General features: G+C 38.5%; 1 protein-coding gene across 1 annotated transcript in view; it reads right to left on the bottom strand.

The window, feature by feature from the left end:
• Positions 1-27,513, bottom strand: part of ryr2a (ryanodine receptor 2a (cardiac)) — a 187,702-nt gene that overhangs the window by 46,395 nt on the left and 113,794 nt on the right. Inside the window, exons 59-81 of the mRNA XM_044338318.1 lie at positions 27,151-27,288; positions 26,887-26,964; positions 26,652-26,727; positions 23,766-23,889; positions 20,652-20,767; positions 20,135-20,199; positions 19,624-19,745; positions 19,270-19,319; positions 17,506-17,566; positions 10,790-11,028; positions 8,680-8,761; positions 7,749-7,879; positions 5,648-5,775; positions 5,274-5,466; positions 4,565-4,647; positions 3,847-4,004; positions 3,619-3,706; positions 2,964-3,056; positions 1,894-2,064; positions 1,512-1,571; positions 878-1,012; positions 395-507; positions 182-278 (exon numbers count right to left, since the gene is read on the bottom strand). Of these exons, the coding sequence (XP_044194253.1) occupies positions 182-278; positions 395-507; positions 878-1,012; positions 1,512-1,571; positions 1,894-2,064; positions 2,964-3,056; positions 3,619-3,706; positions 3,847-4,004; positions 4,565-4,647; positions 5,274-5,466; positions 5,648-5,775; positions 7,749-7,879; positions 8,680-8,761; positions 10,790-11,028; positions 17,506-17,566; positions 19,270-19,319; positions 19,624-19,745; positions 20,135-20,199; positions 20,652-20,767; positions 23,766-23,889; positions 26,652-26,727; positions 26,887-26,964; positions 27,151-27,288 (2,601 nt within the window). The remainder of the gene's footprint in view (positions 1-181; positions 279-394; positions 508-877; positions 1,013-1,511; positions 1,572-1,893; positions 2,065-2,963; positions 3,057-3,618; positions 3,707-3,846; positions 4,005-4,564; positions 4,648-5,273; positions 5,467-5,647; positions 5,776-7,748; positions 7,880-8,679; positions 8,762-10,789; positions 11,029-17,505; positions 17,567-19,269; positions 19,320-19,623; positions 19,746-20,134; positions 20,200-20,651; positions 20,768-23,765; positions 23,890-26,651; positions 26,728-26,886; positions 26,965-27,150; positions 27,289-27,513) is intronic.

The raw sequence follows: 27,513 nt of genomic DNA, 5'->3' as shown, positions 1-27,513 counted from the left end.
GAAATAAGCACACATTCACCATCCGAGAAGACTCTGAGATGCACTGAAAAGCATTTGTTTTTAACAGAAATTTGGTTTCATATTCAGCCTTAAAATCTAATTTTTCTTCCAAGTAGAAGAGGTTCTGCAATTGGGTCAAAATGATCCCACGTGTTTTAAATTTATATTGAAATTAACCTACAGCGAGATCTTCTATCAGTTTATCTTCAAAGTAGTGTTCCTCTGCCTCAATCCAGGACTTCTCATAGCCCTGGAGGAACAAGTTGACAGCTCGGTGCCTAGTTTGGGCGAGAGAAGATATTAACTTAACAATAATATTTCATACATATTTTTATATTTTCTGCAGATACTATACATGTGCATTGGTTCGTGTGTGTGTTCGTACAGAACTTACCTGGGTAAGTTATAGAGTGGGGCCATCCTGAAGCAAGCGACCACTGCTCTCTTTCTCTGCTTGGACAGGAGTTTGTGCCACACAGCCTTCTTACTGCGCTGAGGATGCTCAACCTGAAGACACAATTCAGCACAGAAGCCTTTCAGCCGATGAATCTCACCCTCTGGAGGCCAAAATGCCTGCCCCTCTAGGACAACTAGTTTCAGCAGTGCATATGTAATGGTCATCGTTTTCACAGACATGGTTAACGTCTGTATTTTTAGATAAGAGGCAACTTCAATGATGGCCAATCCCATCAGCTCTTTAAAGAGGAAAGTGTGGGACAAAACACAACTATACAGTACATCAGTCCATATTATGAGTATACAGGAACAAAAATATGGATGGATAGTTCCCATTGCTTGTAGCTAAATAACTGAAACACAATGTTGCAAATGTCTCCCTGTGTAATCTGTAATTCTCCTAAAAACAACACACACACACCTGGTCTAGGTGGAAGAGGACATGAGCGATGTCCAGGACTCTCTCTACAGTCTTCTCTGGGTCAGAGGTGTCTTCATAGTGGTTAGGGAGGTCTCTGTACAGAGCCATCTGCCACCGAATAGCTGGGTCCTCTAGCTGTAGAAGACACATATTTTAATGTACAGTACTTCAACAAGTCTTGCATCTTACCTTTCTAGTACTTCTCTGAGCATGCATGTCAAATATTTTAAGGTAACTGTCGTTCTTAACTAGACTAAGAACCACTAGCTGGAAATCTTCCATTTAAGACTGCCCACTACAAAACATGAAACTTTATCAAGTCTTACTGAAAAACTGAAAATTCACTTCTCTCTAGTAATTCTCTGTGTTGGACTCAGTCATGTTGAGTTTATCTTAAATGTATGCTTTTCTTGAGAATTTAGAAATAATAACAGGATAGGCCTTTTAATATCAAACATGGATGTAGAGTGGGGGGATATTGTGAAAATGATGCTGCTATTTGTTTTGCCCAGTGAAAGCAGGAGCAGGAGTATCCTTTTCAATACCAACACAATCCTACTGAAAGCTGGGTCTGACTTTATAAACATGCCTGACTTATAGTACCAAGTTAATAACTAGTGAAAAGTATTCTTACCTTCCCCTGTAAGTGCAGATTGTTCCTGATGATCTCTCGAACTTCATCCTCTGTATCTTTCTGTTGACAAAGTAAATGCACCATCCATTAAGACAACAAGGTAACTCTTCAGACTACAGGTCCTGAATGTCATGAAATACTGGTAATTGCAACAAACAAACAAACAAACAAAAAAGCATTTTATACCCATTCTTTGCATTTGCACATGATGATACAACATAAATTGTCATTTTCACAAATAATTATACAGACCTGTTAAATGTGAGAATGTTCTATAAAGTTTTCTAGAGTTCTATAAAATGATCACATACAGTATGTCTCATATATACTCATATATATCTTTTTTTATAATACACTAGAAAACGAGTGTTGTTCTTCCTACCTGGTTGAAGCGGTTCTTAGCCAGTGCAATGAGCTCTTGTTCTCCGGGGGCACACATGTTGAGTCCTACAGGTAGCAGGCGCTTCAGAGTAGCGACAATCAGACTAGTCTGCATCGAATATCGATCTCCCTTCCTCTTCATCTTCTTCCTCTCCTGGTCTGAAACTATTCCCTGAAGCAAAGTTCAAACATCAGAGGACAATAAATGCACACAAGCACATTTTTATGATGTTAGGTTAATGTTAGGTCTCTTTGGCAGCACCATATGGCGTTAAGTGGTAATTGCAGTTGTGTTTTTGGACCTCACTCAACCCCACTCCAAACAGTGTCGCTGTTACAGTGCAGAGAGCCCAGTATCTGTATATGTATCTGTATTCATCGAGGCAGCAAAATAATTTGTATTTGTATTCCAATAAAAGCGGAAGTGGGAGTAACAATCCTGTTTTTGTTTTTATTACATTTCTAAGTTTAGGATTTTAAAGTGTTAAAATAGGTGTTCTTCAATAAACTATTTTGCAAAGCAGGGTCTTGAATCATGATCTCCCAGACCATGGATGACTGCACTGACCACTCAGCCAAACCTTAACTCTGCCAGACACAAAGACCTGCAGCTGCTTACACATCTATAACACAGAGTGGAGCAGAGGAGAGAGATGGAGACAGCGATGTAATCTTGCTAGGCTTCACACCTAGTCGCTGTGTGACATCATGCTAGCACAAGCGAATAGAAGAGCGAGTCTAGGTCCGCCTACCCTCTCTGGCAGATCAACCACTGGGTGATGGAAAACGCATCACTAACTGCACTGCTCGTGAACACGTGGCGGGAAAGTCGCCACCAACACTGTAATATATTGTAATAATACTGTACTGTACTGTAATAATCATAATACTGCAAATGCAAGAGCTGTCATCAGCGGGCCATAGGCTCAATCACCACTGTGTTACCTCATTCGGCATTAGACAGTGACTTAACAGACATTTATTTAAATTAAAATCTTTGAGATTATAACTTTAATTTATGACAATTAAACCTTAAATTCTTTAAACCCCCTTCAATCCATGTCTCCATACCTTTGACATCTTACACTTGGTGTCAGTGATGAGGAAAGACATGTTGTTGATTTCATTCTGGACCACAAAGTTCTGCTCTTCTCTCTTGAAGTTCTGCAGAAAGATGACAACATGGTACCATCCATCACTTCTGTCTGATCATCTGATGTGTTTCAGACTGTTGATCTGCATTAAGGTCATATTGTAAAAACACTGAGCTGGTTCAGTGACAAATTAAAAAATAATGAGCATGTTTAGTTGAAACTTCTTACTGTACATTTTGAAGATATAGCATCCCATATGTAATTTGCATTTATCTGAGTGGGACCCAATATTAGATTTAATTCTGCCAGGTAGCTTAGTTTATTCGTCCCATCTCACAGAAATCCTATACAGGTGAATGTTACCACTGCAGTACAGTACTCATGATGTCAGTATGAGTGAAAGGGGGAATCAACTATATGGACCAGAAAACCAACACAATGATGCTGAAAGCTTAACAGAGTTGCACATTGGACTGTTGGATTACAATGGGATCAGCAGAACTATCAACCCTTCATAGGGAGTGATGAGATGAAGTATCATGAGCAAAAATACGCTCCCATCTCTTCCTCTTACTGTGACCTTTTTAATCAGCAGCAACTTTTTTGTGGGTTTTTTTTGCAAATTGTCTTACATGAGATTTGGCCCAGAAGATGAAAACCTCAGCCACCATTCGGAACAGCTCCTCCGCCTCTGGGTTGGACTCTTTCAGCCATCTGGCCCTGTTAATATATCAGATAGTGGCACTTCTTAAGCATTAGAAGGTATATAATAGGGTTACATGTATATTATTGTACCTGGTCACACTGAATGAAATTTATGTGATATGTGTTGTTTCAGGAAAAAATGTAAAGCACTGTACCTGTTGTAGTCGACAAAGCGTATGAGGAGGGGGTAGAAGGCATACAGGTCTCTAACTAATATGGTGAACTGGTCCATGATGAGAAGCTCTGTCTCTGACATCTCACCCCTCCCCTCTGCCTTGCTGTGTTCCTCATCCATCAGCACAACCGCTGCTTTCTACACAAAAAATCAAAGCATAAAATCAAGTATAGTAGGTACATGATCAATATTATATAAAATGTAAAATCTGCTATTGGATTTAAGGGGACAAATAATTATGTCAAAGTAGAAGTTTTAACGCAGTTTCAAAATGATAAAACCTATAGCCTAAGTTCAAGTCTTGTATGAGTATGACTTTAAACAAGCAATTACTTATGCTCCTGTAAGATAAATCAGTGTTTTTTAGCAGGCCTAATGTTAAAACTACAAGATATTATGAGTGTGTGAAGGTTGAAGGGAAACTGGGAATGGAGTCATAGGACCCTACCAGATGCCTTTGATGCCTATGATGACAAATTGGCAGTTTATTAAAAGGCAGTATGTCATGCTCCATTTAATTGGAAGCTGTGGGAAAATGACTGAAATATTTTGTTTCAGGAGCTTATACAAAAGATTGCACGAATCTTACATACTTACTGTCAAGTTGTTTACATGTTGAGTGCAGGGCCCATACACTATTTTTCTCTTGTGTTCTGAAATGGCTAATCTGATATAGAAATGTGCAACAAATTACTCACTTTTTTCAGTTTCTCCATCAGAGGCAGGAAATGGGTCTTGAGCAGCTGGGCTTTTGCCTTGCTAATGATTGGCTGAGAGAAGACTTTGGAAGAGGGACAGAGATGGTGTTATATAGGTAATCACATCTCATTTAGCTTCATGCAGTCGTTAGTTTGATGCAGATGAGAAAGTGTGTGTGTGTGTGTGTGTGTGTGTCTTGGAGTCTAGTGGCTTGCTGCATGTAGTCTCATACCCTACCTTTACCATGCACACACCCACAGAATTCCTGCCATCAATGTTGTCCATGCAAATATGTGCAAATATATGCTTGTCTTTAAACATTTTTTTTTTTGCAATTCAACCTAAACATGAAGCATGAACATGTTTAAAGTAGAGATAATATGCAAGACAGAGAGAGTGTGACACACACACATTTAAGAAAGACAAGTTTAAGACTTTTAACCATAGTTTTACATCAACTAGTATTATATTTAAAACCTATTTGAAGATTAAAATACCAGTATAGATAAATCACTAAGAGCTTTTTAAATTTCTATTTTACTATAAAGTTTCTAAGTCTGGTCAAACTTTATTTTTAAAGCACATTTCATACAAGTTAGCTTATTGTGTTTAAAATGAGGAGACATGAAAGAGACACACACACACACACACACACACGGCCAAACAGACACACAAACACATACACACAGAGTGTGTTGTCTTGTTTACCAGCCAATCTTTTCATCCAGGCCCCCTCATCTATACCCAGGTTATTGTAGATGATCTTTAGGATGTTTCCCAGCAGAGTGTTCATATGTTCAGAGGTCACAGAGGTGCAGCAGCTGTCTGCTCTGTCTGGGTTGCTCTCTGGTCCATGTTCCCACCAGTGAGACATGTAGCTGCACAACATTGGCAACACCACCTGCAGGAAAAGCAAAAATACATACTAAAGAGTTTGACAATACACTCATACACATGAAAGTGTCAGATAGACACTATTTGGGAAAAAAAGAGGATATATAGAGAAAGAAAGAAAGACTCAAGTTTACGCAGCAAGGATTATATGTGTTTTTAAACGTTTTTTGGTTTGTCATATATCCTACCTCCATGACATGGGGCATCTGAGTGTATCTCATGCCAGACTCCGCCAGCTCCATGATCTCCTCCAGAGACTTCTCTAAGTTTGGGATCAGAGGACAAACCTCCCCAACCTGCCCTGGAAGCCCTAGAGCTGGAAGGCAGACAGAGAAATGCACTTTAACACCAAAGATGAATTAAAACATGACTATAAAGTTCAATAATTAATACATTATTATTAATACATATAATACATTATTATTATCAATATGTCTTTGTGAACAACTTTGTAGCAAATTAGTGCTGTATAAAAAACCTTGATAAATACTGACATGAGAGGGGTAGACAGAAAGAAAGACAGAGATTCATGATTTCAAAGAATGAATAACTTGATAAAAATTAGTTATATAAAATAATTCCAATGCACCACAACTGACTCAATGCCCCACAATGCAACACACCGGACATGTCAAACAGATAGTAGTCACTCTGCTTTCTGGAGAGTTGACTCTGGGAGATAGATCAGTGGCTTGTACTATTGAGCTGATGTCTACCAACCCACAACAACACGCATGAAGATGGCAGCTGTTTGTAGGCTCATATAGAAAACAATGAGTGCAGGTGTTCTGATGCACGTCACATGCTGCCTGTATGTGTTGCCCTCAAGATGTACATTCATATGCAACTGTCCTGCTTTAGCAATAATGTGTCAGAAATATTTACACTGAACTCCTTTGTAAAACACTGTTCATGTAGCAAATAGTAAGGAAAGCCCAGTGGTGAACATTAATTACTTAACCCAAGGGTTTTTAAACCCCCCCGACAATTTCCCTCCTCCTTAACTCTAATCCTGATAAGCAGCCAAACCACAATAACTAACTTCCTGTTGTTTTTACACCACCAGCACACACTTTCTCCCCTTGCAGTATCTTTGCCTCACATCTCTGCCTCTATGCCCCCACTTCAACTCTCCAGTGCCCCCTGGGGATTCATGCGCCTCACGGTTTGAAAACCTCAGACTTAACCCAGTAAGTCCTTGATTTTAAGATTCTTTTATTTGTTTTTCAATCTCTACGTGGACTGGCAGCAGATCTCCTCAGTCCACATCCAGACCCCTCAGATCCTCTGATCAGTTTCTCTTCACCATTCCACATTCCCACTCAAAACCCAAAGGTGACTGAATGTTTTCCATTGCTGCTCCCAGACTGTGGAATAGTTTTACCTTCACTGTTGAAACTTTCCATCTATCGCCACTTTTAAATCCCTGCTAAAGACTCACTTTTACAGACTTGTGTTTGAGTCTTACATTTATAAAATTACAACAAGGTTGTAATTAGACAACCTTGGGGCGGCTGTGGCTCAAGAGGTAGAGCGGATTGTCCACTAATTGGACGATTGGTGGTTCGATTCCCGGCTCCTCCAGTCCACATGCCGATGTGTCCTTGGGCAAGACACTTAACCCCAAATTGCTCCTGATGGCTGTGCCATCAGTGTATGAATGTGTGTGAATGGTTAGTTTCCTCTGATGGGCAGGTTGGGACCTTGCATGGTAGCCCCTGTAAATGTGTGTGAATGGGTGAATGTGATTCGTAGTGTAAAAAGCTCTTTGAGTGGTCGGAAGACTAGAAAGGTGCTATACAAGTACAGTCCATTTACATTTGAACAAGCGACTATCATTTTTCTTGTGAGGACAGTCTCACTTAACCATGAACAATATCTTAACTCAACTTCAATAAGTGGTTTTAGTAGCCTAACTTTAACTATACCTTAAACAATAGTTTAGATGCCACACATGGATAATAAAGGAATATTCAATTGAAAAACTCTGCCAGTGAACATGGTTTAAAAACACTGAATGTGAACATTTGAAATGTAATCACTCTGGCTGGTCAACAGAATGTTTTCATTAAATTTCCTGTTTAATTGCTAATAATGAATAGTTGCATACAATAAATGTAATGCTCAGGAGCTGCAGTTACCATAAGGCCTCCAGTATGTACAGTATATGTTGGTGCAACCCTCATGTATGTAAATGGTGGTGGACAAAATATTGGAATCACTTCTCAATATGATGAATGAATGAACATGAGTTTTAAATTGTGAAATGGAAGTCACCTTCATCAGTACCTGTCCTGTCTTTAGCTCCCTTGCTGTTGTAGATGGAGAAGCTGTTGAACTTGTTGATGTGAGGCTCTAGGAAGGCAACAGGGAAAGCTGCTGAGAAAGCAGCTAAACACTTTCCTAATGCTGGACGCTGTCTGGAGAGGGGAGGAGAGGACTCAGAGTTAAACCATAAGACATATTCAAAGTCAATTTTAAATGATCTTTTAAAAAATCTGGGTGGATAAAGAATAAAGAAGCGTTGGACCATGCTGACCTCTGTGAAGGGACAGGTGGGATATGAAGGGAGACATGCAACAAAGATTCAAACTGGGAGCATTTTGACAACATGGTGTCTTCTACCCCTAGGTCACCAGGACACCCTAGAATTTTTCTAAAAAATTCCAAAGAACTTTTTCCATATAACGCAGAACAAGGAAGTGTGCTGTGCAGTGTGATTTCCGCAAGAATTGGATGTAAAACAAACTGAGCTGATAAAAGCTTTAGTGCATGAGTCAGCACAAAGCTCTGTTATTTTTTGTTTTGTTTTTAGCTTAGCAACAAGTGAGCTTTCATGAGTCATTTACGGGGTCGCTGACATTTTGGTGTACGTAATGCATTAGCTGTTCTCAGTCCTCAGACGTGGATTTTCAGTTCTGGTCACTGGGGGCTCATCTGGCTTACAGTATAGTTTATGGCTGTGAGATTCCTGTTACCTTTACACTATGTGTCATGTTGCCACAGCAACCTGCACCATCTGGTTTGTTGTTTCTGCAGTCACCCCAATCTTATTTGATTCCAATTGAAATGCTCATACCATCAGTGAGAAAAGTCAGAAGAAACTGGTAATTTTTTGCTATTATTAGATGTTCTCTGAAAATCCAAATGCTTTGCATAGTACATCACATGTGGAAGTACCTGTACCTTAACCACATGTGCACTGTGGTTCATACTGTACCTCTCCACATAGATGCTTTTGTTGGTTCCCAGTAAGTAGAGGCTGTTGAGGATTCTGTAGCAGGAAACCTGGACATCATCCACTGGAGGGAGAGAGGCAACCGAAAAAGAACAGTAGTTTAATAGTTGTTTAAAATATTTTCCTAATAATAGGAATATGACAGCTGTAAGACACCATGCTCTCTTTTCTTTAATTTCATGGGATAAAACAACCCCTCTTTAATTCCAAAGTGAGGAGGTGAGTGTCTCACCCAGGACCTATACAAACTGACCTCTTTGCCCAGATGAGGGTTGGATAGCCGGACACTGATCAAAATTAAACACTGACAAAATGGAGGTTAAACAGACCTCCTGAGAGGCCATTTCTGACAGAATAATGAACATTATTGCCTGAACAAAAAGCATAAATGATTTTGGGGTCATTTGAAACAGAGAAAGGACCAGATAACTTCACACACATTTGGGCCAGAAAACTCCCTTTGTGGTCTCCTTATCACCACAGACCACCGTCATGAACTCTGGCTCACATTCCTGAGTGATACCTTACTGTTTCTCTTGTATTTCAGCCAAATCTAAGCCAAATCTCAATTTCATGTGGATGAAATGTCTAATCATTATGTAAATGTAATGTTGTTTGTCATAAAAATGCATTAAGAATGGTAGAACTTTTATAGTGGTGTGATGATCTATTGAAGAGATACAGTATTAAATTCTGATTTTATTAAATTTTACAACATGTGACATACTGCCCTCTATTGATAAGGTTAGAACTTCATATCGAATTTTTAAATGTTATGATAAGAGTTGATGAATGTTTATATGGTCACTATGCAATGATATTTTAAAAATCACCTAAATGTTTAACTTTTGCTCTACTAACCTGATTGACTGAACAATTATATCTTGATAGGCATATTAGACAAGAGGTCATGTTGAATATTTTTATATAACATGAAGTAAGAATTATGTTAAATTTATATTTGAAATTATTTCTGAAAGATTATTTAGTCACATAATTGTTTAACTTTTATTTCACTATGGTACTAACATCTAGACTGTTTGAGAAGTTAAATCAATGAAGGCTTGACAATATACTGCGGTCTACAATGTTGATAGGGAGGATTGACTTATTATGAAACAAATGTATGACGCCAAATTGTTTTTCTGAATACTTTACAATACATTATTATTTACAATTTGACATGAAGTATTCAGATATAGAAACTCTGAAGTGAGATTATGCACGTAAAACTTAAACTAAGTCACTAGTTTCCAAATTGCAGTCTGCTATCTCAAGTCAGAAGTATCAGCCACACTTTAAAGTCTCTGGAGAACAAAGAAAATAAATACTCATAAGAACTTTGGTGCGAAAACTCTGCCTGTCTTGTCCTAGCTGATAAAAAACAACCTCAGAGGAATTTCCTTTTGAGCTGGTCCCCAAAAACTCATGAGTTAAGACACTTCTATTTTTTCTCAAGACATCTCTTTTCTTTTTTCGACTAAGTATGCATGTATTTTAATCTTTTACTGAAACAAGTTCAGTTTGTTTTTGTTTTATTTGTAACATTGAGTGTTTTCATTTCTCATGTTTTCACTCGTAGTATTTTACTATTGAAGTTACGCTGACCCATGTGAAGTCCTACCCGAGCCTGGACAAACATTGAATCTAGTCTGATTAAACTTTCTTCAGCATTAAAGTAAGATTACAAGATTTAATTTATTTTAAGAAGTCGTTGTTGTGATTTCCTCTGAGCACAGCAGACAGAGTTCTCTGTTTTGAAAAGAACTTATGGTTTTATGAAACTGATTAACTGATCAAATTGAGAATTTAATTCAGAGTTTAATGTTTCCTCCGGACATTAAAGATTTCCCTTTAAGGAGGTGGTGCCTGAACTAGGATTTTATCTTAATTAAAGTAGATTAACCCCTTCACAGGAAATCTATGTCATGTTGAGATTCTGCTATTATCCTCCAGTTAAGGTTTTTCTTAAATGATACCCAAATACATGCATTCAAGAAGAAGACATTTGAAGACATTATCTGTAGAATTGTTCCCTTTTCACCCTTTTCACCACAAGACAAAAAAGCTGAATCTCATTGTCAGTACGCACATATGAGATCTTCTCCAAACATGTTCTGTCCGATGTGTTCGAACAGAGAGGAGAGGACAGGCAGCAGGGCGAAGGTGGTGTAGTTGATGATTTGAGTGACTCCTCGGGGCTGCTCTCTGCTGTGAGTGAACTGGCCGAGCTTCAGGTTCTCCTGCGTCTTCTCCAGATCCTCTGCTGCACTGTCAAAGTATGACCGCAGTGCTGCTTTCACTGACTCCAGACCAGTCTTCATCACTGTCCTGATAAATGGGGAGAGTTACATTTTGCATGGTTATTTTTGCAAGAGAGAGTTCATTGAACCAATTGGTGAAACAGAGCAGGAAAACACACACATTCAATAAATGCTAAAAAAAAGTCATTTAAACATGAAGACTCAAGACATTTCAGAATAAGAAAGGAAAAGAAAATAAGACAGAGCAACAGATAAAAAAAGCTATCAACACAGGTGAAACTTCAGAATAAACTTCTGTCAAAGCAGGAGCCTGAAGCTACAGCAAAAATGTCTAGAGAATGTCAACATTCAAAGTTTACTGTGGCTTATAACTTTCCAACCAATTTGAAATCAAAATTGTCAAAGTTTTTATCTTTTATATTACAAAACGTGATAGCTCAGTGGTTGCTATATAAGATTGGTTCTAGTCTGATTCCTTCTGATGAATTTGAGCCCTAAATATAGCTACATAACAAAATACACAAAAATAAAAACATAATAAAATACTACTATTACATATACGGTTTCTTTCATATGTTTCTTTGATTGCAGTCATACAAGCTTAGCCAAGTCAATATGTATAAGCCAATAAGACAATCAATGTTTCTTTGGTCTGTACAACGCAACAACAATAATTCACCATGCTGTAGCCATAGTCGTTATTTCAATGTTTTCAGTTCATGAAAGTTCATTGTAACATTTTGGTACCTAAAAAGTCTTGTTCAGTTCAAAATACCAAACTCGAGGCTTCAAAATGGGAGTCCACAAACCAACAGGTGATGTCACGGTGGCTATGTCCATTTTTATACAGTCTATGTTCATACCCTATTGGGAGCCTTTCAGAAGTGGAGCGACTGCAGTCAAGCCAACCGCCTTTTAAATTCAGTTGCACTACCGTAGTCGCTGCAGTAGCAGTGGAACTGAACTACTCAATTTTGTTGACTTGCTCAGATTTTGTTGATTTGGTCATTTTTGCTTGATATTTGTGCTTCTACTATGGGCAAGTAGGCTATGTTGTTACATGGTTTCTTTATTTGTCTGTTTTCATTGTGCTTATCGTTGATATACGATCAGGAGCCTGCACAGGGTGTTTTATTTTGAAAATTGACCAGATGCTCTATGCTTTTCCTGTGTCTGGCTTCTTGCCTGGCTCGATCTGCTCTGTGCAGCTTGACACGGCTTCCGTCAAAAATAGATTAAGTGTGTATGTTTAGTGGAGCAGAGAGAAGGACACTTGTGGGACACTTCTAAAATGTGCTGCAGCACATCTGGTGGGTTCACAAGCATTGTCTAGAGTGGCCGTGATCAGCTCTGGCGGTCACGTTGCAGCTGGAAGGTGATGCAGATGCACCTGGTGGAATCAAGCCGTAACTGCGACCTGAAGCATCTTTCAGGATTCAAGTCTATTTTCTTCTGACTTACATATGCGACGACAGTATTGTCGAATAGTCTATTAGTGCCATCCAAACATTTCTGAGTACACTGCAATACAACACACAGTACACAATACATAGCCCACTTTCATGCTCAGTCCTCAGCTTACACTTGACATCTGTGGAAAACTAAGACTTGTCTAATGATTTACTAAGTCACCTCTTACTGTCTTTATGAAATGAGTAAAGGAGGACAAAGTTTAGGCTATGTATGCAACATGGACATCAACGCATCAACTTCCTTAGTTATTACACCACCTTCTGGTATATGTGAATGTTACACATAGAAAAGGCAGGAGTTCTTCCTCCCTGTAGGGGCCAAACATCGATGATACAGCTTTAAATAAAGGTGCAGGTACAGGTAAAATGCTAAATAACTGTAACTGGGTTATTAAATTCAATGCATATTAATTATTGGGTTTGAGAGAGCAATGGTAGTTTGGGGTTTATTGAAATGAATGGTGTTGTTAGCTCATGTTTTAAAATTGTACAAAAGTAGAAGTAGGTGGGAAGATTAATAGATTCGAGGCAAAAAAAATTTGTGGCTTGGTCTGAAGGAATGAGTTAAAGGGAGCAAAACAATTTTAGAAACAAAAGGCGAGTATAGCCAGGAATAAATGAAGTTAGGAAGGAGTTGTGGCTAAAACACTGTCCAAAAAAAAGCAGTGGTGAGACATTTTAATCGGCCTTTACTGTAGATGTGTATTGCCTAATACAGTTTGTTGTCTTGCTGTGCCATGCCATTTAAGTTTCTCATCATGAACCATTTGAGTTCCTACCATCACTGTGTGTTCAGACAGAAGGTGAGGCAAATTTTGAAGGCCTCGCATACAAAGTCAATGTACAAAGGTGCAATTAAACACAAATTCACCTGGGATGGCACAAACTGACACATCTGAGCAAATTCAAAATGTTTCAACTTGAGCAAAAAAAATTTGTATGCATTATGAATCTAATTTGTACAGACACAAGAGGAAAAGGAAGAGAGAGGGAAATAACAAAAAATTTAGTGTCTGGTGAGTTCTGAGATCAGTCATAGGCAGAGCTGAACACAAACAAACATGCACATTCCACACGCATGGTCAGTGCATCCATTGCTAGCTAGCTAACAGCCAGCATCTGATGAGTCGGTGCATTAGCTGCTACCTGTCTGAACACATCTATAGAGTTTCAACACAAACTCTAGTTGAGTTGTTAAACCCTAAATGCTCACTGAACTCATATGGCAATTTCACATTGAAAGGACATTGTAATTGTCTTGTCTTTGGAGCGTATTCTTGTATCATTCCATTCTTCATTTTAAATTCAGTTTCAGATCATTTTCTCACAGTTTAACTGTAATATTTTGGGATGTTCTGGGTTTGCTGATCAGTCCCACCACCGAAGCGCACTTCTTCAGCTCTTCTTTAATTGTAGTATGAACCTAAAACACAGTCCTGGCTAATGATAATTTGATAAATGAATAACATTTTTAATATGGGTTGAGCAATCCAATTTGCTGACTGACAAAGAGAGCATAGGCTACATGACAATGGGTCACCTCAATCAGTAAAACTGCCTACCACACCTGCAACATACAGGCGAAAGACTGCTAGCTTAGAACATCAACAATATAAGCAATGAGGTAGATGCTTGATGTATTAATGATCAGCACTACATTTACGGAGAACAAAGAAATACCCTCATGGTAGAGGTACTTTTGTTTTTGATGAAAAAACAGGGCTGTAATTATTTATTTTCACACCCATGACAAGCAATAAGCATGTTGTGGAAGCAAACTTCATCCTCATTCAGGAAACAGTCAGCAGCAGCTCAACATGGACACCACAGAGCATATATATACTGAACTGAAAGCTTTGCAAGCCACTCTGAGGATTCTAGTCATCCAAAGTCACTGAATATCTAGAGGTTCTAAGTCATAGGCAACTGGACTTGCTTTAGATTCTTGAAGACATTTCGCCTCTTATGCAAAAGGCTTCTTCAGTTCTGACTGACTGGTGGGGAGTCCAGGTATTTAACCTGTGTAGTGTCATTCACACCTTGACAGCTGTTGATTGTCACAAGGGGTTGTTAGTCCACCTGGCTGTCATGTGAGAGATGTAAAGTGTCATAAAACTCAAGGGCTGCATCTGAAATCACTCCTCGTTCACTATTCCCTACTCCCTATATAATATACACTCAATCGTGGTGACACTCACTAATCATCAATTTGCATCATCACTGTCAGCTGTAGAGTCTGGTCAGAGTTGCACAACAGTAATTTTAGCATCTATAAATATAAATATGGCACACTGCAATGTGGGGTTGTCAGCAGAGAGAAGTGTACATGCTATGGATACTACTTTTTGTCTGTGGAATTTTGAGGGCTTTATACTGTAGATACATTTACACACAGAATTTGGACACTCAAATAAAATGACAACAGTGAATATAGTCCATTATTTTGTAAATTGGGAGCAAACACAGCAAATGTGTGATTTCAAGGCACTAGTATACTCCATCAGGAGCACTTGTTGGATGGTCAGATAGTTATGGAAAATCACTCCATTCAGACATGGGTGAATGTCAGCCATGTCTTCAAGAATCTAAAACAAGTCCAGTTGCCTTTGACTTAGCCCTTTCTAGATATACAAAGTGAAGAATGTTTGAATATGCACTCAGCTGTTACAATATGTTGGTATGAGCCACATGGATGGAACTATTCAGTGCAAATACTTAACTTTGCTGAGGAAAAGAAGTGAGGTCTGATCTTCAGCAACCTCAATGTGATGTGCAGACATTGCATGCGATGAAATCCTTGAGCAAGGAAAGCCATACTGTAGGTGTCATTGTGCCCAATGATGAAGATGTCATCTCATTCCCCAAAGGACGACCTCTCCACTAGAAGTTTCAGAGAACCAGGATTACGACAGCAACCCAAGTTTCTAGGCTTGAAGTAGGCATTAAAACTATGGGTGAGGCTAAGTATCATGAATTGCTGTCTACGCAGAGTGCCAGTATGGTCTGTATTTGCACCAGATGGCTGCACAATGTAAACAATTATTTCCTTAACAAGCCTTTATGAAGGCTAACTTTGTTGCCAGAGGTTTAGATAGAGCTGGTCGTCTGGAGATTCTTAAACTGACCCAACCCAAGATGATTGAACACTCCAGCAACCAGTGCCACCAATTGGAAAAAAGGCAACAGAAAGAGTGCAACACACACATCACTGAGTACTCTTTGCCACCAGAAGAATGTTGGCATCACTGTTGCTATTTGATCCTAATGAAGTTGGTTTTGGCTTATTTGATTAGACAGTGTTACGTACAAGCAATAACAAAAAATGGCTGAAATTGACTCTACTACATTTATTGGACCTGTCTTGACTAATGGAACTCTGGATTTCATGTTTCTGTGTGTGAAAAGCTATATACCAAAATGTGACCTTAACTTTGAACTATTGTGAGACTAGACGGATTGCATGAAATTTGTGTAAAGGTACACTGGAGAATTTTGTATCAACTGATTAATTTCGATCAAGATCTTTGCTACATAGTAGAGAGACCCAATGGGTCCAAACAAGGTTTGATGTTGATTTGAGGTCATTTTATTGCAGAACGTTTCGGCGTTGGGTTAGTTTCAGGTATGGGTATTTTAAAGTTTAATTTATTAAGGAAAATGTTTCTCTCTCTGACTGTGTCAATCAGTCCAGGTGTCATATGTTGCAAGTATATACATGATGCCCACTGGGAAGCAGGATGAGAGAGAGCGTAGATAATATGTTGCATTAGCCTCGCAAGATAACACAACCAGTAATGGATAAAAAAATATCTAAAAATCTTGCTACAGTGGAGTTGATGAAAATTCCTGATTAACCATTATCAACATGTCAGTTTTCATAAAATATGACAGTTCAACAGTGCCCCTTTGAAGCTTGGCAACCGAACAAGCACAAAGAGTTAAAAGTCTTATGAAACACAGCTGTTACACCAAGCAGCTTTTGCTAATAACAGCCAAACTGCAAACTTGCAGCCGTTTTTGTCCTGACATTCATTGACTAAAGACAAATCTGTTGCACATACCGGTTCTTGCTTGCATCATAACAGGTTTTCTGCCATTTTTACTTCTGTACAAAATCGTTTTACTCTTTTGCTCTTACAGGGGACATATCATACACATTTACATGTCTAATCTGGGGCTCTATTGGAATATCTTTGCATGATTTATGCTTCAAAAACTCACACTGATCCTTTACAGAGACCCTCAGTTCAGCCTCTGTCTCAAAGAGGCTGTTTTAGCTCCTGTGTCTTTAAGGACCCTCTGTTCTGACTGACCAGCTCTTGGAAGCTGCCCCTTGGGAGACTTCCACCGGCTCTGAAGGTTACATCAATAAACCATGGAACAAACTACAGTATAGGATTTCACTACTTTTTCTTGTTCTTTACTCAAAATGCCAACTGAAATCCATCCATACATGTTCAAGCCAAAATCCAATCCGAAATACGAGCATGGACAACGCAAACAACACATGGAAAAACCGTAGCCACATTTAGTCGAGTACAGCGTATAAAGCCTCCTGAGGCAAAATTGTGATTTGTGATATTGTTCTATACATTCAAGTAAAAATGGACTTGACTTAAAATTGACTTAAAATCTATAAAAACATAAAAATAAATAGAACTATCAAAAAAACATGCTTTACCATTTGGACAATAGCTCTAAAATGTAAAATATACACAAGTGAAGTGCAAATATTACCTTTGGTTATAGTGACTGGCTCTTTCCATTTTTGGTATGATTGTTTGGATTGTACTATGCATGTACATTATGTATATGTATGTATTTATGTTTATTTATGTTTGTCCACTTTTTTCAATTGTAGTTGTACAATCTAGTTTATGTTTCTCCACAGTAGCCTGATGACGCTATCAGCATTCATCTTTGAAACATGCACATAGGACAACATGTGTATTATGTGTCAATCAACACTGGCTTGGACAAAGAGTTTCAATTTAAATGTAGTCCAATGTAAACTTGGTGTTATGACCAGGGGTACACACATACAGTACGTCACAGCTCTTCTCTTTCCTTACCTGGCATCCAGGCTTTGTCCCAGTATCTGTAGACAGTTGACTATGGATGTGGCATTGTTACCTGGAAAGAAGAGAGGATGATAAACAACTGTACCTAGTTGAAAGAGTTTGGGGGTCATATCTGGGGATATAAAGAGTCAAGCACCAAAGCCCACTGCAACAAAAAACAACAGTGTCTACCTGTTCAAATCAATAAGAACTATCTGTCTGGGGGGGATATCTGAAGAATTACATCCCTCATGTATGTGCTTTAGTAAATACAACAGCAGATCATCATATTCAAAGAAAAGAGATGTTCCTTGAAAAATAAAAGCTTAAACAGTCATATTCAAAATTGGGCATATCACAAGCTGTCTTACACTGTCAACAGTAATGAAAAGCAGCAATTAAAAATCAACATGGTTGATATTCTGACAGCTTGAAGAATACCAATAATAAAAATCTTTCATTTGCCCAAATGTGTCTCTTTGTCCAGTTGTGTTGGGGTTTAGTCTGCAGAAATGAACATCTTTTTACTTTGAGGACATGTTGGAATGCTCTCAGCATTAGGACATCAAACAACAAGTTGCATCACACAACACACACAGCTGCGGAGCAGAGGATGAGTAAACACACACCCGCAATATCATGCATGCATGCACACACACACCCATGCACACACTATTTAAGGATGTTCTTATGCTTTCTCATGTTCGTCCTCTCTCTCTCTCTCTCTCTCTCTCTCATTCTCTCTCTCCTCTATATCCCACACAAACACATTTTATTGTTATTTATGATCACAAACTGTAGCAAACACTTGTATATCAACAGATGCAAAAAGGATAATGTTTTTTATAATGTGTCAGATAGCAGTAGCCAAACATCTATATATTACACAACAATAACTGACAGTTAAAATCAACATGTGATGAATAAATGATGGCAAATATTGTATGTGTTTAATGGTGAAAACATATTTATATATTCAGTTTGTCTTTAATGTCCTGTGATTAAAAACATATTGAAGCTGTTAAACTGTCAAAAACCAAAAGCTGGCATCAAATGTCTAATCAGATTTGTTATCTTGTTTTTAGCCTATTATAGTTAGGCAAATTTCCTGTATGCCTCTGTACCAAAACTCTAGGTGGTATCAGCACTACTACTGACATTTTTAAAACGACACCCAGCCCTACCAGTGACAGATGACCATCTGAATGTAAATATGTGGAAAATATGACAAGATCATGTAATAGTTCATGGATTTACAAGGTGAAAAGAACAACCAGAATGAACCAACTAAAAAAGAATAGTCCACAGTGGATTATGCGATACTGAGCACCACAAGGAATACACCATTTGGGCAAAAGCAGGCATCACTTTCTCTGCTGCACTTGGACAAGCCTTTGAAATGGGACAGGTTTTGTCAAGCCACTATCACATATTCTGTTTTTAAATACAGACATTACATACGCATGTCAACAAACTTATTCTTTTTATTCCTAATACAGTGAGGCTATGGCATTTGTCCGGGAACATCTAGAGATCATGTTTCATTTCATCCAGCAAGGAATGTAATGATATGACTACCCAATTCATCCCAAATTTTCTCACATGGACAGATACATATATGGTCACGACTCCTGGACTGGCTTGTCATGAACCCATTCATACTGCACTCATCCGACATTCAGTACTTGCTTTTTGTCTCATCAGCCAATCATCCTTTTCAGGAAAAACAGTAGATGTGGAGCAGAAGTGCAAGCAATAGGCATAAACCGTCCTTACCAAATAAGGATATCCTATGTCTGACAAGAACTCCCAGTTTGCAGAAAAGACTGAAAGGATTTGATTACAGGAGAGAGGAGGCAGAGAGGGAAGCAGAGAAAGGGATAAAAGAAAGGTGTGAGACATTCAAATAAGAGAGACCAAGAGGAGAACAGAGAGAGAGGAGGAGAGACATAAAGACACACAGCCTGATGTCAAGCTGTTGAGACTTCAAACTGCTCTGGTACCTTCATACACATGTTGTCAATTAGAAACTGTGGTCTTATTCAACATTTAAGCAATAATACATGAGAGAGTGCTACACCCTGCAATAACAATCTATCTACCTGCTGTTGCACTGTTTGTCACACTCACCTGGTCACCATCTCCTTCTCCTTGTTGGAGGCGTGGCCACCACTGCTGATTGGATGGATGGCTGTGGACAGGAAGTACAGCCGGTGGTTTTTGAAGTACTGATCCACCAATGGCAAGACGACCTGTGGGTTAAAGGGCATACTGTAGATACCACAAACTGCACCAGTGAACCTGAGTTTAGAAGTAATTAGAATTAATAGCATGTTGTTTCTGGCCATTGCTGTTTCATTGACTACGAGCCATGATGAAAGTTCAACTTCAACTTCGTTAGGAGTTCAACCTGGAGGACATGTTGAGATGATGACAACAACAATGTATATATCGAGATCACGTTTTACAAATCTCTCGAGACTCACGCCAGGTACAGCAACACTGTATAGTCAAAACAGTATAAAAGTACAGCTGTCTACAGCCATATAGACCAATATTATTATATGGTTTCAAGAAATATTTTTCTCAAACATTACCAAAACAAAAACTTAACTGATATTTTGATTAATGCACTAAATACCTTTCCAAAGAACTTAATCTGTTGTTCATGAGGAATCTTCTCTCCCTTCGGCCTTGTTCCCATATCTAAACAGAGTCAAAGACAATAATTCTGGTTAGACTTAGCTACATAAAGACATTTACATCTGCAGTTTTGTGCCTTGGGTGGCTGTTGAACTCACACTGTGTGGTGCTGGTTTGTCTCCACACCATTATTAAAAGGCTAAATGCTACTTCTTTGAGGGAGTGAATGCTGTCAAGTGCAAACTGGGTGTTTTAACAATTTGCATTGCCTACTCTAAAAAAATGTATGTGCAGTTACATTAATAATATATCATTTACACAGACATACATTGCACTTATTATATGACCACCAGGTAGCTACTCTGTACATTGTTGTTATTTTGATAATTTCTCTTTGTGCCAACCTTTAGGAATTCAAACCAGATTTCAGTTTCACACCTTGCATACACACTGTGTTATATTCACATCTGAACTGTCATCTGTCTATTATTCATTAGACAACAGAAGAGTCTCACCAAACTCCATCATGTGTTGGTGGGCCTGGTCTACGTATGTGATGAGCTGCTGAAGGAAGGTGTAGGCAAATCGTTTCTCTATAGCTGGAGTGTCCAACTCCTGTGATTTCACACCTCTGGAAACAACAAACACAATTTTAAGGGAATTTAAAGGAAAGGACAATTTGGAAAGTACACAAATTTTTCATCTTACCCAGATTCAAATGAGAGGATACATATTAATTTCATAACTTCAGAAAGCTATAAGATGTGTCTAGCCTAGTTTAGCACAAAGACTGGAAGCAGGAGGAAACTGCTAGCTTAGCTCTTTCAAATGTGAAAAAAATAGTCTCCACCTCCCAGCACCTCTAACGCTGTATTATCTGCAAGTTGTATCTTGCTTATTTAAAATGATAGAAATAATAATGTATAAAAGTGTGGTGGGAACGCCAACTACAGTATTTTTTGACCAACAACAGCTAGGCGGAGTGAGTGGATCCAGCATCCCAAAGTACCTACTTGCTAGCTAAGAAGATAGATAAAGACAGTACTTTATTTATCCCAAAGGGAAATTAAAGAATTAAGATGAACATGATAATAAGACAGCTTTGAAAATGTTGGGATGCATTTTTTCATTTTTAACTGACCCAAGCTACAAGTTTCCCCCCTGCTTACAGTTTTTGTGTTAAGCTAGGCTAAACTTATCCCAGACCTATTTCTGTGCTGGAAACACAGATTTAACAAATATCAATGACATCTGACTCATTTTAATAGCATACTTCCCAGATCATCAAAAATCTCTTGCACACCTGTGTAGTCTTTGTGACAGGTGTGTTGGTGGAGTAGCCACGTACTGAAAAGAGGAAGAGACACCCGCACACTGTCTTCACTTGCTCAATAAAGATACTTTAATATATACCACGTTTTGGTCAACGACCTCCTTCAGGTATAGGAAGTAGCATACTCCCCAACATGTCAGTGTCCCTTTAGGTTTGTGAAAACAGATACAGTAGAGATACACACTGCTGCACACACTGTTATCAAATACTTCCTGTTGTAACATTCAGATACAAACATAATGAGATCTGTTGTTTTGCATTAAGCCATATTTTATAACTCATTTATACTCATCAACATAAATAAAGTTAAATAAAGTTTGTGAACCCTTTAGAATTTGCTCTATTTCTGCATAAATATGACCTAAAACGTGATCAGATTTCCATTCAAGTCCTAAAACTAGATAAAGATACATTAGTTAATCAAATGAGACAAAAACCTTACACTTGTATGTTTATTTATTGAGGTAAACGATCCAATGTTACATATTTGTGCATGGCAAAAGTATGCGAACCTCTAGGATTATCAATTCATCTGAGTCTTCACTATCAAAGGTATAGGTATAAGGTATCAAACATAGGTTTTTGGAAGTGTGTCATGGCTCAAACAAAGGATATTTCTGAGGATCTTAGAAGAACAGTTGTTGATGCTCACCAAGCTGGAAAGGGTTACAAAACCATTTATAAAGAGTTTGGAGTCCACCAGTCAATTGTCAGGCAGATCATGTACAAACTGAAGACATCCAACACCACTGTCACCCTCCCCAGCAGTGATTGAACAACAAAAATCACACCAGGAGTGTAAGAGGCATGTAATACTCAGGGAGGGCACAAAGGACCCCGCTGAACATCAATGGTGTGCATGGCAAAGTTGAAAAGCCACTTCTCTCCAAAAAGAACATTGCTGCCATCTATGGTTCATTCAAGACCATGTGGATAAGCCAGAAGTGATTGGAAAAATATGCTGTGGATGGATGAGACCAAAATTGAACTTTTAGGATTGAATGAGAAGCGTTATGTTTGGCGATGAGCAAACACTGCATTCCAGCATAAGAACCTTCTCCCATCTGTGAAACATAGTGTTGGTAGAATCATGGTTTGGCCTGCTTTGCTGCCTCTGAACCAGGATGGCTTGCAATCATTGAAGGAGCTATGAGTTCTGAGTTGTACCAGCAAATTCTACAGGAAAATGTCAAGGTATCTGTCTGTGAACTGAAGCTCAACAGAGAGTGGGTCATGCAGTAAGACAATGACCCTAAACACACAAATTGTTCTACCAAAGAATAGTTAGAGCAATGTGGAAGGACCTGAAGCAGGCAGTTCATGCAAAGAAGCCAACCAACATCCCTGAGTTGAGGCTGTTCTGTTAGGAGGAATGGGCTAAAATTCCTCTGAGCGGATGTGCAGGGCTGATAAACAGTTACCAGGAACGTTTGGTTGAAGTTATTGATGCAAAAGGGGGTCACACCAGTTACTGAAAGCAAGGGTTCACATACTTTTGCCACCCACAAATATACAAAATTGGATAATTTCCCTCAATAAATAAATGAAAAAGTTTATTTTTTGTCTCATTTGTTTAATTGGGTTCACTTTATCTAGTTTTAGGACTTGTGTAAATATCTGATCACATTTTAGGTCATATTTATGCAGAAATAGAGAAAATACTGAAGGGTTCACAAACTTTCAAGCAGCAGTGCATGTCTATCTATCTATCTATCTATATATATATATATATATATATATACATATATACATATATATATACACAGCACTGTGCAAAAATTACACCCTAGGTGTTTAGATTCTAATCCATTATGCAATACCGTCAGGGAGGTGTCTGATCGGTTCCAAATTTATTCATGACATGACAATGACCCCAAGCATAGTGTCCTGCAACAGATGGTATGGTATGGCCCCCACAGAGCCCTGATCTCAACATCATGGAGTCAATCTGGGATTACATGAAGAAGCACCTGAGATGGCCTAAATAATAAATCCGCAGAAGAACATTCTTTCTCCAGGATGGTTACAACTACTTACCTGCAAGTTACCATGAAAAACTGTGTTAAAGTGAAGTGAGGAGAACTGCTGCTGTTTTAAAGGCAAAGTTGCTCACAGCAAATATTGATTTCATTTAGGTTTCTGCTGTTTAATCAACTTTGTAAGAAGTTAATTGATAAATTAAAACAATTTATAGCAATATTTTTGTAAGCATTCTCACTTTACTTTTAGTGCCTAAAACTTTTGCACAGTACTGTATATCTCTAATCTGGGTGTGCAGTGTTTGCGTATATGTTACCTTGACACAGTGTAACCATTGATCTGGAGAAACTTGAGGATGTCTTGTGCTTTTTCTCTGTCTTTGGACTTCTCTTTGGCAGTCAGTGTATCATAGGGAACCAGGAGGGGATGGTTTCCTCCACCTGGACACAACACAGAGACAGCAGGATTGAGAACAAAGATAACAGGCTGATACAAAGAGAACATTGTCAAATTTCCCCACTTAGAATTATCATTAGAGCTACAAGCTCCGTAAAGTTGGGGAACCCAAAAGTCTTATTAAAACAACTGGTCAAAATCAAAGCAACAGAGGTTGAGTTATTGTTAGTCCGTAGTGTGGGATGACAAAGCTCCTCCAGATACACAGAAGACAAAACACAACTGTTTTTACAGGCTGAATAGTAGTCCTCATGATGAGTTAACTAATCTTTCCAAAATCAGGCCCCTTTAATTAGATTAGTAGTATAGTACTGTTTTTATACTTTGATCTTATCTGTACGTACTGGTTCAAATTGATGGTTTTAACTGTTTTTAATTGTTTCATCAATTGTTTTGTATTTCAAGGAGCAGGGGCAGATCTTACCAATAGGCAGGGTAACTGTCTGGGACCTCAAAATAATAGGCTGGTTAGCCTAATGGCTATAGATTCATTATGATGTTTAGATATGAAACATATGAAATGATGTTACTATTCTAAATCATTCTGTATCTAATTTACAAAACGCCTTCAAAGTGTTTCTTTTATCATTGTCAATTGACCACATCCCTGCCAATACAAAAGTGGGTTCCCAGAAAAACTCATGACTCATGAGAAGTAAGAAAAAGAAAAAAGAACAAACATTTACTTTGCAACATTCTGTATCACCAAGGCAATAACAGCAAAACACTGCCTATCCAACATGCTCAACCAACAACACATCAGACTATAAAGGCTGAACACAACAAACACATAGACAAAAAGCATCTTTTTATAGCCTATCCAGCCTAAAATACAGTATATTTGTGTGGCAACTAAACGTAAACCCTGTCAGCAGAGGTGTTAAGTTAGACAGAAATCACACATGTAACACATCCCTCATGCATGCATTATACCCTACAGCCATTATTGTTTCAGTACCGGTTAGCTCACGAAAAACCAAATCTGCACATTTAACAGAAAACTGTGTCCTTACACTATTCTCAAATCAATAAAACTTTCCATACCACTTTGATGAAAAGCACCTTGATTTTCAATTCTTGACCGTGCAGGGAAATACCTACAAATTCAGCTGTGAATGTGGTTCATAAATGGCACATGAATTGGTGTTCAAACCCATAACTGTGAGAACATGATTTCAGTTTCTGACTATTAAACATCTCCTCACAAAAAAATGTTTTAATTTATTAAATACTTGCAGCAATCCCACCACAGCAGAAACAATAAATGCGTCTCCCCATTGAGAGAGATGCTCTCTCAATCCGACAGGATCAGTTAGGATCTAATGTTAATGAATGTTCTGTGTTCTTCTACATATCCAAAAGGTCAGCTGTTACATACACACAGTCTAGGTTCACACAGTGAAATTGTTTGAAGTAAGGCAGCTGTCCTCCTGATAAATCCTGAGCCCCATCAAAAATATTTCAGAGGCTAGAAGTTTAACTCTGTTTCCTCTGAAGAGGTTGCTCTGTTCTGTCAAGTTGATAACTACAGTTTTTAGTAATCAGACAGCTGGAAAAAATTTTAACCAGCATGTGTCCATAAGCCGCGCATTTCACGCCTGGTTCTTTTTCCCACTCCACTATCTTTATGTGCAGGGTCTATTTTTGTCAAAAAAAAATCATTGCAACCACACAAATGGGTCTATGAGCTGCCAGCCACCTGGAGGCTGCAGCTCCCCCAACATCCCTACTGCCCGTGGCTATGGGTGAACCTGCCGGGCTGATGAGTCTGGTGGACTCATTCGATAGAGGCAGTGGAGTTTCTTCTTCCTCAACTCTTTTCAAATAACACATTAAAAACTTTAGCCATGTTGTAGCGTTAACGTTACATAGCCTGAAAGGCCAGCAAGTTAGTTGGCTGGTGGCAGCTCAGGAAGGTCTGTGTGTCAGAACCAATTACATTGACTTCCATGACTTGTTTCAACAGTTCCATTTTAATCAGATGACAAATTCAACACACACGTGAAGTCAACAACAAATCAAGTTTATATTTATTTATTACCTTATATGTATTTAATATTTATTGTTACAGAATGTATTTTGATCAAACTTGGCTGGTTGGGCCAGTGAGTAATGTGGGTGGGCCAGTGCCACTCAGGTCCATTATTGGCTATGCGCCCCCCCTGCACACAGATAAACAAACTATTCCATCAGAGGAGGCACATTACATGCTGAATCTCTGAGGCTTAAACCTCGAGGTAACACACACCTCAACATAACTTCAAATCAGTTCTCACAGTGAGCATTCCTAAAGAAAATAAATGAGAGGAAATGAATGATTAATGTTTTAGCCTAAGCAGCATTTTGATGAGGAATGGCTCATTCTCATTCCAGTTCAGCAACAGGTCAATTTTCCAAGAATTTTTCATAAACTGTGCTAGAGTCAAAATGCCACCCACTGATTTATTTCAGAGGCAATGTGTTTAATTTTTAGAAGGCAAAATCAAGCCAAGACTCACAAAGTTCCAACAACCCAGAACTGTTTTGTGACTTTTAACCTCACTCTATCTTTGAATAACACATTAGAGAAATCATACAACATATTTTTTCCACTTATGAAACATTTCTAAAATGATTCTGTAAGTGGTTTATGCCAAAACTTTGATTCATTGTTTTTTTTTTACATCCAGTGATGGCAACAATATTAATTTGATGGCGATGTCAGACAAGGAAAAGCTTTTGTGTGGATATGTTGTATTGGATTTACCTTTGGCTTCCAGCTCCATTTTCTTTTTCCTTGCCCAGATATTATGATAATTCTCTGCAAGCAGCTCTGCCATTGACTGGAGAAACACAACATGTGACTCTGTTACACTGCACAGATCCATTTATCTACTTTTTATGTCATTATTGATGCCCAGCTTCCACACAGGAATCATGAGTGTTTCTCTTTAATTGGATCATATATATTATTTTATCCTTGTGTGTGTACAGTAACTTACCTGCATGTCTCTGGACAGTGTAACATTGCTCATGTCAATGGGTCTGGGGCTGAAGGCTGGAGCTCCTTCAAAAGACAGCTGAGGAAGAGATGATCATTTTTTCACGTGATTCTTTTTGTTCTGTGGTGAATGCACGATGACAGATGCCGACAGCTGCATGTTTTCCACCAAGGGTGGATAGTAATTTTGCTTATGTGATGACATCACATGCATACGCCTTTATAATAAAATGTCATCTGTGTGATAATCCGTGTGCGGGTATACCTGGCTAGCCTGTGATATCCTTCTGGACTTGTTATGGAGGCTGGCAGGGTCGCCCTCTCTGATCCTTTCGATGCTCCAGCCCCATGACAGCATGGTCTTCAAAGCCTCTCTGACTGTCCAGCAGTACGACTCCTTATCCTGCAAGAATATAGTCAAACTTCAGACCTGCTGACAGCAAGTCAACACTATGGAAGAAAGTAATAGTAGTAATATAGTAGTAATGTTACTATTAATACATGAAAAACTTTTTCTTAAAATGAACTAATAATGAAATTGAACCTGAGATTTGTGCAGATAGTGCATGATATTTCCCCACTACTACTCCACATAAGGGGTTTGTCTGACTCTCATTTAGTCATCCTG

This window comes from Thunnus albacares, chromosome 20, assembly GCF_914725855.1.
Source record: "Thunnus albacares chromosome 20, fThuAlb1.1, whole genome shotgun sequence".
Lineage (NCBI taxonomy): Eukaryota > Metazoa > Chordata > Actinopteri > Scombriformes > Scombridae > Thunnus > Thunnus albacares.
The sequence above is the reverse complement of the archived record's forward strand: the minus strand, read 5'-3'. Positions and strand labels throughout refer to the sequence as shown.